The 16,532-nt window shown below is 42.2% G+C and overlaps 1 protein-coding gene across 1 annotated transcript in view; it reads right to left on the minus strand.

The window, feature by feature from the left end:
- Positions 1-4: 4 nt before the first annotated feature.
- The window catches only part of elovl2 (ELOVL fatty acid elongase 2), a 103,218-nt gene continuing 86,690 nt past the window's right edge, over positions 5-16,532 (minus strand). Inside the window, exons 5-8 of the mRNA XM_081352278.1 lie at positions 15,192-15,363; positions 13,747-13,871; positions 6,759-6,893; positions 5-1,108 (exon numbers count right to left, since the gene is read on the minus strand). Coding sequence (XP_081208404.1) covers positions 986-1,108; positions 6,759-6,893; positions 13,747-13,871; positions 15,192-15,363 — 555 coding nt within the window. The 3' untranslated portion in view covers positions 5-985. The remainder of the gene's footprint in view (positions 1,109-6,758; positions 6,894-13,746; positions 13,872-15,191; positions 15,364-16,532) is intronic.

The following is a 16,532-nucleotide window of genomic DNA, read 5'->3' on the forward strand; positions in this document are numbered from 1 at the left end:
ATTTGATACTTCAAGTGTTTTATTTAGTGTGTTAGTATGAAGACAATCATTAAGTTTTCATATGGCATTTAAAATGGTACAGGTTTGCACCAGAGACAAAAAGTTTGTGTATTTGGGTCATCTACTATACATGTTAATCCACTTTGAAATTTGACAATTAACATTTAGCAGATATACACAGTTAAAATGTACAATCTTTATCTTCTGGTAAAATAGACTAAAAATACTCATGACTCAACCTGCACCCATGAATGAGTGTCTGTTGCTTGTAGCACCTGCCAAGATCAGCAAGATGTAGCAGAACATGGTTCATGGCTGTGGCATTAATATAGAGGTTATTCACGGTTTAAACAAGGGGACATACCCTTTGATATCCTCAACATCATGTTGCAATAAGAAATACAAAACTCCATTTGTCAAACAATTTCATGGGGTCTTTAACACAAAGTCCAAAAAAAAAAAATGATATAGCATTAATCATGAAACTTGATATCTGTACACAACAACAATCCATGTCTGGCTGGTGATGAAGATTCGGAAAGGTGTCTTAGTGCTACTGTATGATATATAAGATTCTCCATTTCTATATATTCAATTACACTAAACTGTCAAATCAGATAAAGGATTGTAGCCTATGGCATATTTTGTTTAACAATACATTTATAGTGTAGAGATTTAGAGAACATTGCAGACCATTTCTTTGCAGCTATAGATGAACTAGCAAAGATGCATGATAAAGTAAATGCTGTACTCCATAACAAAGGCATTTATTTTGAATTGGACATATTTTTTCCCTCAATTATTGTACAGCATTTATATCGCTCAGTTATGAGACTTGAGAGGAACATTTGTAAAACAAAGATACAAAATGGTTAAGTTCTAATTTTAAAAATCACAGTTTGATTATCAGATGATTAGCTGCTATTAAGCTAATATTCAGCATAACTGGACTGAGACGATCCATTCTATTGGTCATGTCACAGCATCACTGCAGCTTCGGTTTGGAGTAGACTCCGTTGAGAGAAGATGAAAGGCCATTCAAATGATTGTTTTTAAATTCTCCATCCTTAGCCATTCTGCCACCCTCCAGCCTTCTCTTTTTGTATGTCTGCAGAGAACAGACATTTATTGGTTAACAAGTGATAAGACTGAAAGCATGAGACCACACATACCACTAAGCATGACCCAAATCACTAGAAGATGGAGGCATTTAATGCAGAGTGAATTAAAATGAATGGCCTAACCAATTTTATAACTTTTGACTAGCACGTGGCATAGTCACAAACTTCACAGGCACTATAGGGCCATGGTCCCATGACAGACAACGTTTAGATTCAATGGGCCTCATTTATAAATCTAACATGGCAACGAGTGAGAAATCATCTAACGACAGGTTTCACGTGTGATTTATGAAACATACAATACGTATGTTGCCAATCGAATGCTGCCAATGTACAAATGATCACTTTAAATTTAATGGTTTTCAGAACAAGAATTGAAAAATAAGTAGCTATAAATTATATATTAAACTATAAAATAAAACACAAATTAGGCTTTAGTGGCATTCATTATAAACAACATACAAACATCAAGCCAAAATGAATTTATTGTATGGCACTGGGCTCACCTCTCTTATTCGGCAAGAATCCAAATATGTTTCCATATTTGCCACGTAACGTTTGGTTGCTAAAATATTATTCATTATGTAGCTTAAACAAGGCTTTGTATTTCACTCGTGTTCCAATATCCACGAAAAACAGCATCCTTCACATGCGCAAATATGTGTTTGGTTGGGCGCTGGGCACGCTGATTTTACAGCGGACCATTTCAATTGATCAGTGTGACTTTTATGTTTGGTTGACTGCATTTTGATAAACGGCAAGTTTTGCGTGGAAACGGCCGTACATTTAGTTTTCTGTCGTACGTTTATTTCATAAATGAGGCCCAGTATGTGTAACAGTTTTGCCAAGTCACCCTCATCATCAAATTTGTCAGAGGCTGGGTAGGGTAAAATGAGGAATAAAGAATTTTGTTTCTTTTTTTGTTTCTTTTGTTTCCCTTATGGTTAAAATGTTATTAGCAAAACATAAGTCAAACTTTGGACAGGTGGTGGCGCTAGAGGGATTGAGTTAGAGACTATGGTGAATGTTTGGACTGACCTCTATCTGTGTGTGCCAAATTTCACGACATTTTACCATAGGGTACTATGGGCTGCCATAGACTCAGGAGCGGAAGAAGAAGAAATGGAAACGGGAGAATAATAAGAACGCCAACGGATACAATAGGTGCCTTGTTTCCCAACAATGTGAATGTCTCAGCAGTGCATCATGTTTTTGTATTCGGAGTATTTCACTGTAGCCTGACGTCGTCATACTCAGATTCTAGTCAGAATATGAGTCTGATACTGCTCCATTGGGCTGTGATTAAGGGGCGTGTTTCAACCGAACCAGGAAAGAAAATGCCTCTGCACTCAATTGGATAGACCTACAACCAATCAGAGCAACGGACTGACTATGTTCTTCATTCATCTTTCCGATCGACCAATGCCTTGATTGCGGTTCTTGTTCCTCTTTTAAAATTAATGCGCTGTTGATATCTTCTATAACAGATGGTGGAATCTACACATCTCAATTGACCCTTCGCTAAGCCCGACCCTCCTTAGTTACTGTTGCTACGCCTGACAAGCTTTCGTTCCTGGCACGTCTATTACAGTACGTATGCACAGGTGTCAGACATTCCCAAGGAGATAATTAGTCATTTTTTGGCGAACAGGTGATATATCTGAGAGAGCAAGACAAAAGGGACTGCAGTATGCATTTGAGGGATATATCCACGACATAATATGCAACTGATCAGAGAATAATTTATCAAAATTGAAGCTAAAGCCTATAGGTCCCAGCGCAAACAGCAGCCGCCTCATATCATACGCTGACCATTCAAATGGGAAACACACAAATTGAGAAACAGCTATGTTCATGCACAGCAGGGTAAATGAAATTTGAAAATAATCTAATGATTATAAATCAAACATCTTATCCATAAATCTTGTGGAATAAACACAAGACATTAGCCTGACCACTTTGCAATAATAACATTCTTCCGCTTATATTTATAGAGCGCCAGGCTACTGCTCACACGTCGTGGAGCAAACATAGGTGTTTTTGTTAATCCTGTCAACATTTAGTTGTGAATGGGGCCTCCCACACTGCTCCCACACGCCCGGCATTTCTCCCCTTGGGTTTTAGGTTTCGGGAAGGGAAAATTTTTTTAGGATACCGGGTATCAGATTTGCACAATCCATACAAACAACGCTTCGGCATGTTTCCCTTGCTTGAAAGCTTGCCAGACCTTGAAGGCTTGCTTGGCCTGTGGTGGTTTTCGGGTGTGGCTTAGCGAAGGGTCAATTCTCCAACGGCAGCCGTCTTTGTTGTCAATGAATTCAACCTAAGCGCTCTTTGGTGATGTGGATGATTACGTTACTGTTGATCATCTGTCCATCAACGAATAAAGCCCACCCTGACAATTTTATTGGTCCGAACAGCTCTGGTTTGAGCATAGTTGCTCCACAACGGATCAAGTCCAGACCGAACTTACTGACCTCAAATGTTGTGGGCGGGGCTAAATTCGGCTGGCATCCAGGCTAATTTCACTGTGGATTATTTGGTAAATTTCAGCACAGGCTTTGCAAACAGACTTTTACGATATGGATCTGCCAGCAATGCCATAAACGTAAGCAGTCATGTTTATTCTAATGTCTGATCTGTGATCAGTGATTTCTGATGTAATTATTCAAGTTCAGACAGATTATCTCTCAAAATATCGTTCAATACTGTTTATGCATCAGTAAATCAAGTGACTAAACAATCAACTTCACGTCGTTTCTCTTAGTAGGATGAAAATAATCTTATTTAAACTGTGACTATAAAAAGAAAGCGATCAAAGAAAGCGATCAAAGAACGTTCACTTTCCAATTGCCCAAGCTGTCAATCAAACAGCGCGAGTTTATCTGGACACTTGCCAAAACTCGTGGAAATCAATCATCACAAAATCATGACGCTTTTACAATGCACAGTACAACTAAGCTCTTACTGTATTTACATTGTGTTTGCATTGTTATTTGGTGAAAGCCAGAGGTGTAAAGTCCAGGCTCAGAAAGTAAACGTCCTCCTCAGTAGCTATTGTTCCAATCACCTGGATTTGCTAATTACCACCGTTTTTCAGCCAGGAGATAGAACTAATTAGTGAAATCAGCTGGCTGAGTTCATGGGTGGAATAAATATATGGCAGGACTTTTACGCTCTGACCCCTGGACTTTACACCTCTGGTGAAAGCATTCGTGAGAGTGCCGAAATTGCATTGCAATGATAAGATCTTTTCATTAGCGATCAACAGACTGTCTGCCATCTGCTCAATGCTCATCACTGCAACCTTTCATGTGATGGGAATAGATCATTGTGATCAATACTTTTCACGATTCCTAATCTCGATAGCTGTAATAATAAAAAACATAGTAAAAGTTTAGAGAGAGTTCCACATGTAATACTAGCTATTTCATATGCAGACATGTCAGCCAATCAAAGCAGTGGGCGTTTACACTGAAGTCTCACAGCAGACACACCCCTTAAGCGTTCAAATCAGAGGCTAAAATCAGGCTAGGAAAATGCCTTTTATTTATAAATTATGACAATTTTTGATGTTAAAATCATACTAACATTATAAGGGCAACCCAAGAAACGTTATAAAATAATAAAATAATCCCATACCACCACACCACCCATACCACCACACCTGTCCCTAACCTTACCAGTATCACACCTCAATAGCAGCAAATGTGTTTTACAATATAACATGAACACAATAAGTACATTGTACTTATTTTTCGATGCAAGTACATAGTACTTAAAGCCACTTAATATAAAGTGGGACCGAACAATCAGTCATGTCCATACATATAAACTACATCACTAGGCTAAAAGTAAACAATCGCTAGATTAATGGTTAATTCAGACAGCAATCAGACTCCAAAAGAAATAGTTTGGAGGGTGAACATAAACTATTATCGCAACGATGGCCAATAATTCAGGCAAAAGATGTGATTTATTCTCCAAAAACATTCAATTGTCTCACTGCTTACATAGACATAGACACAGCTAATGGTGTCTGTCCATTCAGAATGATCATCGATATGATTCTGCCGCTGACTTCACTCTCCGAGTCACTATTCTCCTCGCTTCTTCTCTACCACGTCCTCGTGAAGTAATGCCTCTCAAGACGTCACAAAATCCGATGGCACTGCTTAGATATTATAAGTAAAACTACCACCCTGTTTTGAAAAATAAATTTTGGAGCCGGTCTCCAAAGTTATGTATACGATCATATACAGTTTTACAACATCAACAGTGCATAGATTGCATAATTCCTTGAAGAAAGATGATGGAGAGCAGATCGTTCAGGCAAAATCTGATGTAAACAATTGTCAATATATCAATATTTCACAGATTTAACGCTTTTGTGGACAAAAAGTGCTGTTGGATGTTTTTCAATAGATGCTTGTCATGGACATTTTACGCAAGTACAACGGTTTGGATTCATCTCACGATCGCTATTTCATAACAAATGTATGAAAACCTGTTTTAATTTTGCATGTTGTCATTTGTATTCCCGACACAAATTACAATATTACTGCTACTGGAGCAACTATATCATAAAACAGACACCGTATATTGATACTACACCCTTAGAACTTTCAAAAGATGTATAATTTGTTCATTTTACACGCATTTGCGAACTTCCCTAAGCACTTCCCCTCAGGGGTATCCCTGCCGCCATTTTGAAGTACGTTCCAGTTCGTGAAGTGGATGAGGGAAGTTTATATGGACAGACCCTCGCTCCCTCGATTTTGATCGATTTTGTACATTACTTCATATGTACACTTCAGACACCCATATGTCCCACAATGCAGTACGATTGTGACGTCACCACAGATCTCGTCTAATCACCACCCAGGGGCGTAGTTTGTGGGGGGGTTGGGGGGGAGATAACCCCCCCAATATTTAAATCTATGCATTACAACCCCCCCAATATTTATACCATGATCACATGAAAAATATGCAGACCCAAATTTCAACCCCCCCAATTTTCAAACCAAATCTACACCCTTAACAAACAACTCTATGATATATTAATGATATTTTTTTTTATTTAAAACAACCCAAACACACCTATATACATTTGGATGCTGCATTAAACAAATTCCTAAAGTGAAAAAAAAAAAGAAATAATACATCAACTCCATAGCTGATTCCAAGTGATCAAGGGCTTAGGACGTTCCAATTCAGTCCATTGCAGTTTCTGCCAGTAGTGGGCACTCGTGCAATGTAAGCAATGACGTACATCCGAGTGAACGAGACGGAGGGAAGTTAGCAAGTGAAGGGCATGACAATTTTGGACTAGCTCTAGCCCTATTCAAACACACCTGTCTGTAACTTTCAAGTAATTGCGAAGAATTTGGTTAGATTTTTAAGGTGTGTTGGATTAGACTTGGAACTCTGACACAAGGGTCACAGGTCCAATATCCTTCAGAGTCACCCACTGGTTTTCTATTTGGTGGCATTGTCCTCAAGTTTATATTTCCTGAAGAAGAGGTCAAAAAATAAAAATCCATCTGGTATTTATTCTTTTATTATTATTATTTAGTAAGGGGTAAAGATCATCTGACCCAATTTTGAAGAGTTGACTAAATTTGTAGAAGTTCTCACCTGCATGTAGAAGTTGACAAACAGGACGACAAGTGTGCACATGTAGAAGGTCTGAAATTTCAGACAGCCCAGAGGGTAGCCACAAGGAACAACCCATGCGCTTACTGTGTGTGTTATAGTCAATACAAACTGAACCTGAGACAAAGAATAGAACATTACAAAGAGACAATCATCTTCTAACACATGAAATACAACAAGTACAAAAGAGCAGAGCAGAAAAAAAAGTTTATTCAAGTGTGCTAGTATACTACTAAACTAATTTTTAAACTAATTAGTCTGTGCCATTTTAAACTAAAGATAAGAAAGTATACTTTCAGTCTACTTTTTATGTACTTAAAAGTATAATTAAGTACTCCAAGAATACTTGGCTTACGTCTGCGTCCTGCAGTACTACAAACCATGGCCCTGCAAGTTACTCCTATTACTACACATTACGCCTCCTGTGAAGAAACAAGCTTCATTGACAAACACAATCATTTGAAGTAAATTATTTCATTTTATGTATGAAAGGTTTGTAAGTCTATAACTTCTATTTCTTTTGAATCTTATGAAGTATGAAATAACAGCTATTAGTAGAACATAACAAAAATATACAATCAAATTAAAACAGACTCATGGTAATTATAGATGATAACCTACCCCCAAACCCTAAACCTTACCCTAAAACGACACTCGGTTACTAACGTAACCTCGGTTCTCTCTAGAGAGGGAACGAGTGTTGCGTAAGTTTAGTTTACGCTACGGGAAAACTCCTTTTCTCGAGAATACTGAAGCAAAAATTATCCTTTTAATTTTTAGAATGTAAAACGCATTTGCTGCAGCAGGCAGACATAGGCGAGACAGCTCGCGCGCCTATTGGCTGCTCTGCGGCAACTGCTGCAACCTATCAGTGCGTCTTGGCATGACTCCAGCGCCAATGGGAAGCCTTCCCGCGCTGACGTCATAGCCCGCCAGAACAGGGTGTGGCTTCACCTTTAAAACCCCAATGCACAGGTTGCACAAGTGATTTCAGTCGACTAGAAGCGAAAACCAAAGTGCAGCACAAGCACGGCAGGCTACGCAACACTCATTCCCTCTCTAGAGAGACCCGAGGTTACGTTAGTAACTGAGTGTCGTTCTCTTACGAGAGTACTCTCGTGTTGCGTAAGTTTAGCTTACGCTACGGGAACCCTGTGTAAAACGCCGTGCATGCTGAAAATCAAACACTTAAGTCCCAAGGGCAGTGCCCGGGGCTCATGTAAAGTGAAGCAATCACAGCGGCATAACAGGGCGGGATGACTCGGTGTTATGAGATAGGTGCATTAGCGTGTATACATACAGATAAGGCAGTATGACCACCCTTAGCAGCATAGGCCACAGGACTTGCAGTATATCAACAGTCTAGTCAAAACGCGTTGAGTAGACAGCGTCAAAATAGCATTATCAGACTGAGAGCAGTCTGGCCTGTAATGCGGGTACTTCTAGGTTATAAAACCTAACAAATGTAGACAGCAAGGCCCAGCCTGCTGCCATACAAATGTCATGGATAGAAACCCCACTTGACCATGCCCACGACGAGGCCATGCCCCCTAGTCGAGTGGGCCCTCACCCCCAAAGGGCAGTTTAAACCCTTGGATGCATAAGCTGACGCAAAAGCGTCCACTATCCATCTGGACAGGGTCTGTTTCGAGATGGCTAGCCCTTTAATGCGGCCACCGAACGAAACGAAAAGCTGCTCCGATTGCCTGAAAGCGGCGGAGCGCTCCACATAAATCCTTAATGCCCTCACCGGGCAGAGAAGGTTAACCCCTGCCTCACTATCAGACATAGGGAGGGCCGAGAGGGAGATAACTTGCGCTCTGAAGGGAGTCGTAAGCACTTTAGGGACGTAACCGTGTCTTGGTTTGAGGATGACCTTAGAGTCATTAGGCCCAAATTCCAAGCACGTAGCGCTTACTGAAAGCACGTGCAGGTCGCCCACCCGTTTTACTGAGGCTAGCGCCAACAGAAAAGCGGTTTTAAACGATAGGTATTTTAGCCCTACCGTGTGCAGAGGTTCAAACGGTTCGCCCTTCATGGCCTCGAGGACCGTAGAAAGGTCCCAAACCGGAACCGACGGTGGCCGAGGAGGATTCATCCTCCTAGCACCCCTTAGGAAACGAATTATGAGGTCGTTCTTTCCTAACGACTGGCCGCTTGCAGGGTTTGTGAACGCTGCTATAGCCGCCACATACGTTTTGAGCGTGGAAGGGGTTCTCCCGTTGTCCAACAGCTCTTGTAGGAAAGAAAGAACCACCGTTACCTCTGCTTTTAGCGGGTTTAAATCATGAGCTGAGCACCACTCAGCAAACACTGACCATTTAGACTTGTAAAGCCGTCTAGTAGACGGAGCTCTTGCCTCTGTGATCATGTTCAGCACTCCCTCTGGGAGGTGCAGTGGTGGTAGTTGATCGCCCACACATGCAGAGCCCACAGCTCGGGGTATGGGTGCCACACCGTTCCCTGGGCCTGAGACAACAGGTCTTTCCTCAGCGGAATCGGCCATGGAGCCGCGCTCTCTAGTTCTACCAGTTCTGGGAACCAGACTTGATTTTCCCATAGCGGAGCTATGAGAAGTATCAAGCATTTGCTCTCCCTGAGTCGTTTGATTACCTGTGGTAACAGAGCGACCGGGGGAAAAGCATACAGCGGGCGTCTGGGCCAGGTTTGGGCCAGCGCGTCCATCTCTTTCGAGAAGAACATTGGACAGTGAGCGTTGGCTTGCAACGCGAATAGGTCTACCTCTGCTCTGCCGAAAACGTCCCAGGTATTTTGCACCGCGAGTGGGTGCAGGGACCACTCTCCTGGGGAGAGCTTTGCCCTGGATAACATATCTGGGCCCACATTCAGGACGCCCGGCACGTGCGCCGCTCTCAGCGAGAGCAGATTGTGCTGGCTCCATATGAGGAGGCGCTTTGCTATTGAAAAGAGGTTCCAGGATTTGAGGCCGCCCTGGCGATTTATGTAGGACACTACTGACGTGTTGTCTGTTCTGACTAGAACGTGGTGGTTCCTCAGTGCAGGGAGGAAGAACTGAAGGGCATTCTCGACCGCTTTCATCTCCAGACAGTTTATGTGAAGACGCTTCTCTGCGTCTGACCACAGGCCCATAGAAGGTCTCCCTTCGTATAGGGCGCCCCAACCCGTGTTGGATGCGTCTGTCGAGACCACTTTGATTCGTGAAGCGATGCCCAGGTTCACGCCTGACTGGTACCAGCCGGGTCTCGTCCACGGTTTCAGGGCGGAAACGCATGTCTGATTCACCGTGAGACGGAGCAGACCTTGCTCGCGCTGGTACTCGCCGTCTCAACCATAGTTGAAAAGGGCGCATATTCATCAAACCCAACTGTAGTACTGACGAGGCTGAGGCTATGAGACCCATCATCCTTTGGAACACTCTGAGGGGGAGATTTTTCCCCACAGTGAATGTCGCTGCCAGGCGCTGTATCACTGCTGCGCGTTCTTGCGTCAGGCGCGCCGCCATACAGTTGGAGTCTAGTTCTATCCCCAGAAAGGAAATTTTCTGGCTGGGGAGTAGATTGCTTTTGGCCCAATTGACTCTGAGACCCAACTGCTCGAGATGGGTCAGCAGTAGTGTTCTGTGTAACACCAATTCTTCTTCTGACTGTGCTATAAGTAGCCAGTCGTCCAGATAGTTCAGGACTCTCACGCCCCTTCGTCTGAGGGGCGCGAGGGCCGTGTCCATGCACTTCGTAAATGTACGAGGTGCCAAAGACAGGCCGAAGGGAAGAACAGTGTACTGATAAGCCCGGCCCTCGAAGGCGAACCTCAAGAAGGGCCTGTGACGGGCTGCTATTTGGATCTGAAAATAAGCGTCTTTCAGATCCACTGATATAAACCAGTCCCCGGGTCGAATTCGAGCGAGAATTTGTCTGGTTGTAATCATTTTGAACGAGCGCTTCACCAGCGCTTTGTTCAGGTGTCTGAGATCTAGTATAGGGCGGAGCCCGCCATCCTTCTTTGGTACTAAGAAGTAACGGCTGTAAAACCCCGACTCGCTTCCTGCCGAGGGGACTGCTTCCACAGCCCCTTTTCTCAGTAAATTCGCTATTTCGGTGCGAAGTAGGTGTGCTACTTCCTGATTCACCGAGGTTTCGACCCCGGGCTATGAAGCGCGATGGTCTGCGAGCGAACTGAAGCGAGTATCCCCGTTTCACTATATTTAGCACCCATTTCGAAGCCCCTGGAATGCTTTCCCACGCTTTCGCGTGAATGGCCAGGGGTTGAATGAAATCTGGGTTGTGGTCGCTCGTATTCGGGGACCCGGAGACCCAGCCATGATGACGTACTTCGTTCATCCCGTTCATTTCGAGTGGGGCATACAGTGTTTCGCGCAGTATTTCTGTAACTGGCGGCCCAGCCATGAGCGCGGGCAGCTGCTTTGATACAGATACAGCTCTGTGGGCCTGTCCTGTCCTACATTTAAGACACCTTCGGCCTGAGCCGGAATATGACCCAAAATAATGCTCTTTTTGAGAGATATGTGGGTCGCCGTGAAAACGGCGTTTGTGTGCAGGCGAGCGAGTTGTGGAACTGACTCGTTGGCTGTTGGATACACCCTTCGAATCACCTCTGTTGAGGGAACTGAGAGAGCGGTTCGTGCATACTTCGATGGCTGCCCGGCCGCAGCGGGGCTTGACCATCGGCGCTTTCCTAGAATGGCTAGGAAGACTTGGGAGGCTCAAAGCTCGGCACAAGCTTGTGCCTGGGTCCCCGGGCGGGAGGTGGTCTGCGGTGGCTGGTGGATTGCGAACGCTACGTGCATCCCGGCCCTGGCGTTGCGAGGTGGGCGGTGGAGGTGGCGGGGGCGCTGTTTTCTGAGCGGGCGGCTGCTTCCTAGCGCGGCCCGCTGCAGAACTAGAGCGCCGCGACATAAAATTTCTCATGGCCTGGGACGTTTGCTGCACCTCTATATACCGCCCCGTGAAGCCCTTCACCGAGGGACCAAACAAACCCGCTGGTGATACGGGGGCGTCGAGGAAAGTTGCGCGGTCAGACTCGGACATGTCGGACAGCGTCAGCCACAAGTGACGCTCAGTGACGGTGAGGGCGGCCATGTTGCGGCCGATAGCTTGAGCAGCGGTCTTGGTAGCTCTGAGAGCTAAGTCTGTTGCGCTTCTCAAGTCCGTCACGCGCTCTGCAGATGGGCCAACCTCGTCCAGTGACCGGAGAAGGTTGGCCTGGTGAATCTGTAAAACGGCCATGGTATGCAGAGCGGAGGCAGCTTGACCGGCGGCGGCGTAGGCGCGACCTATCAGCGATGAAGTCGTCCGGCAGGCTTTAGTGGGTAGGCTCGGCTTGGACCGCCATCCCGCAGAGGGCGGGCGGGCACAAGTGAGTCGCTACCGCTTCCTCGACGGGAGGAACACAAAGATATCCCCTGTCTTTTGCGCCGTCAACCGCGGAGAGCGTCGAAGAGACAGAGGATTTGAATGGCTGAGAATGGCTCGGCACGAGCCGCAGGACATGATGGGCATTGAAAAATGCCTTTGCTCTTTTAGTGAAAGAGAAACGTGCGTGTCACAGCGGCGAACACACACGGAGAGATTGAAAAGGATATGAGCTCCGGGAGCGCAGCAGGTACGGCGAGCGAAGGTGGCGAATATCCAGCCGGGTCCTTGACTCGAGCTCGTCCCGCTGATATGCTGAATGACGGCGTTGCTTCTCTCTGGATCCAGCGAAGTCTTTCGCTGAAGGAGACGAAATCACTTGTGCAACCTGTGCATTGGGGTTTTATAGGCGAAGCCACACCCTGTTCTGGCGGGCTATGACGTCAGCGCGGGAAGGCTTCCCATTGGCGCTGGAGTCATGCCAAGACGCACTGATAGGTTGCAGCAGTTGCCGCAGAGCAGCCAATAGGCGCGAGCTGTCTCGCCTATGTCTGCCTGCTGCAGCAAATGCGTTTTACATTCTAAAAATTAAAAGGATCATTTTTGCTTCAGTATTCTCGAGAAAAGGAGTTTTCCCGTAGCGTAAGCTAAACTTACGCAACACGAGAGTACTCTCATAAGAGAACTAACCCTTCCATTAAATAAAAAATAACTGTAGAGTTTTATAATTAAAAAACTGAGGAAATCAAACAGGGTGACTTACGTCGTCTGATGATCTATGTAATACGATCAGTGGCTATGCCTTAATACTAGGTGGCAATAGCTTAAAAAGTGAGGAAAGTGAAGTAGAAGAAGAGCAGTATTAGCGACGATATCAGTTTAATGTATAAGCATTTCATTTATTCTGTGATGGCAGAGGGAAGGTCTCACCATGTCCTTACCAGACGCGATGCGATTCCAGCGACAAATAATTTGTATGTCCACAATAGACACGAAGCGACTGCAAGATGTGTCGAAATCAATCACCAACAGCCAATCAGCACAGCACCAGAGAGTAATCTTGGCGGCAATCGCAAGAAAATGGATAAGGCTACATAATCAAATTCACAAATATTACACCATTTAAACATTATTAAAAATACATAGGCTACTGAGTTACCGGTAATAAAACAATCTTTGTCAAACAATACACTTGTTTGTTCACAATTTGAACGGTCTTGCTTCCATTTGTTTAATTTCAAGATCTGAGGTGAATTATGCATTGTTGCTTTTACAGCTACAAATCTGGGAGCAGTAAATGATATTCAAAGTCACATTGCATGCTTTTAACATTAAATAAAGCACATAAACAGTACCTGAGATTATCATTGCCACAGTTTGTGTTTGTTGTTCCAGCCGCGACGTTGCAGAAAAATAGAAACCGTTTCTAAAATAGAATCTTCGCGTGTCGCCATCATGGCTGGTTAGGACAAAAACTCTGAACAATTTACATGGAAAAGATACCTTGTATTGCGCGTCGCGGCGTCGCGTGTAGTTAGGACAGATGTAAGCATGAAAATGTGAAGGGATATGGGAATGTAAGAGCAGAGGGTAGTTGGATAGAGAGTTTGCACACTGACCAGCTGACCCTGGGTGAGGTAGCGTTTCCACCACAGATATTTGTGCATGGATGGGATGGTTGACAGACCATAGTAAGAATACATGAGGATATGGATGAAACTGTTTAGCATCGGTCCAAAGAAACCTGGACAAAGATGTTACATTATACAGGTTGAACTGAACCATCATGGCATTGTTAACATGCAAGATTATGTGTCAAATAAACATTATATATATATATATATATATATATATATATATATATATATACACGTGTCAAATATATATTCAATACTGTTATGTGTATGTTCCCTGTGTAGTGAAGGGATTTTTTTTTTTATCAGTGACATGATCTTTCAGAAATAATTTCTTATTATGAACAGTTTTAGCTGCTTCTTTTCTTTTTTTTTTTTTTTTTTGGAAATCATGATACACTGCCATTTAAAAAGGTGGAGTAAGTAAGATTAAAAAAAGAAAAGAAAAAAAAGAAATTAGTACTTTTATTTAGCAAAGGCACATTATATTGATTGAAAGAAAAAGACAGACGTTTATGAAATCAATAAATTATTCAAAAAAGTTCTCTTTATAAAAAAATACGTTCTACTTTCTATTCATCAAAGTCAAGTCACCTTCATTTATATAGCGCTTTTAACAATACAGATTGTTTCAAAGCAGCTTTACAGTGATAATAGGAAATTACAGTAACAGAGATTGTTTTGGCTTTACAGCGGCTAGAATAAAGTTATTGTCCAGCTAAAGTTAGTTTTGATTGATTGATTCACTTCCGTTGCAAAGATCATTTGCATATGAGAACGCAAACCCTAAAATAGATTCCAAGGTGCAAGCCTTGAAAAATTTGGAAAAAAAGGTTTCTCTGCGCAAACCTCAAAACAGTTTCCAGAATAAATATTAAGCAGCACAACTGTGTTTAACATTAACAATAAGAAGAAATGTTCTTTAGCACCAAATCAGCATATTAGAATGATTTCTGAAAGATCATGTGACACTGAGGACTGTAATAATGACTGCTGAAAATTCAGCTTTGCCATCACAGGAATAAATTACATTTTAAAATATACAACAGAAACCAGTTTACCATTTACATTCTAATAATTGTACATTGTAATACTATTTCACAGTATTACTGCTTTTACTGTATTTTTTTATTTTAAAAAAATGCCTTGGTGAGATTTAAGAGACTACATTCAAAAAGTGTTTCACACTTTTGACCAGCAGTGTTTGTATACTGTATATATAGCATCTAGTATTCTAAATCTACACTAATAATAAAATCTACATTATTATACACTGGCTATCGTTAAAACATAAAGCTAAGCCTAAGCTAATTTTTTAGAAACATCATCTTAAAACAATAATAAAACCTTGAAACATTTCCTCACACCAGTACGGTCTCTTAAACCTGTGACCTTTCTTTGATGTAACTTTGTCCTTTAGGCTTACTTACTCTGTCCACAGGGTATCCAGTTGAGGACACACCACCAGATGTTAAACATAGAAGCATGATGATACACATGCAGGAAACTGATCTGGTTGTTTTTCTTCCTTAGCACAATGAAGATGGTGTCCAGGAACTCAATCAGCTTGGAGAAATAGTACCACCACAGTACTTTTGCTACCTATCCATATAAAACAGGTACAAATTTTGGGGCAAGTTAAATGTAAAAAGATGTCATATGATGTGCATAAATACTGAGATATAGGGCCCTATCTTGCACCCAGCGCAATTGACTTTGTACACCGATGCATGTATCATTCCTATTTTGCACCCGCGCACAGCGGACTTTTCCCTCCACAGACGCACGTCGGTAAACTAGCAAATGCATTTGCGCTTCCGGGGGCGGTTCAGCGCAAAGAGGAGGTGTGTTCCGGCGCAAACGTATTTTGCAGGTTTAGAAAACAATTCCGCCAAATTTTATCACGAAATTCAAACAATAAATGCCGTTTTGGCGCTCTTTAATGTGGCCTGACAGATCATTAACTAAATAGGCGTCTCAGTTTAAGCAGCATCGTGCGCGGAACGCGAGTGAATGTGATCATCTCTTCCTAATAAACATTAATAAACATCTGAAGGTATGTTGAAAGATACAGTAGCCTACAACTTACTGAAACATATATATGTTGTGTAATAGCTCAATCTGTTTTTCAACGGCGGAAAGACATCTGTAAAACAGCTTATGTACATGTCACGTAACATTACATAAGTCATTTAGTGTCCAGAGCTTGTTAGTCAGCTAGAGAAATTAACTATTTGGCTAAATATGCACAATATTAGCATATTCATTATATTTTACTTAACATGTTAGTGATGTCTTTATTATTTAATGTATGTTTAAAATATCTGTCATATGCAAATGACAGCCAGTGTGTAACGATTATTTAAATAACGAATTGGAATAAAAACATATAATTCAATTTAGAAGTTAATGCAGAAACTGCCTTATGTGCAGTTTACATGTTTGCATACAATTTGTTATTTGAGTGTTGATTTTATATATATATATATATATATATATATATATATATATATATATATATATATATATATATATATATATATATATATACACACACACACACATAAATAAAAATAGCAACTGAATTTAGGCTAATATTTGGGCTCAGTTCTTAACCTTTAATATTATAGTAATGTGCAAGTATGTACTCCCTATGTAGTTTACAGCATTAGCAGAGGTAAAAAAAATTATCCTTAAGAAACTTTTAAATATAACTGACTTAATTTAAGGAAAGAGACAATTTGTTCAGTAAGCCACTGTTTAATAAAAAA

Source organism: Scardinius erythrophthalmus, assembly GCF_964197995.2.
Source record: "Scardinius erythrophthalmus genome assembly, chromosome: 22".
Taxonomy (NCBI): Eukaryota; Metazoa; Chordata; class Actinopteri; order Cypriniformes; family Leuciscidae; genus Scardinius; species Scardinius erythrophthalmus.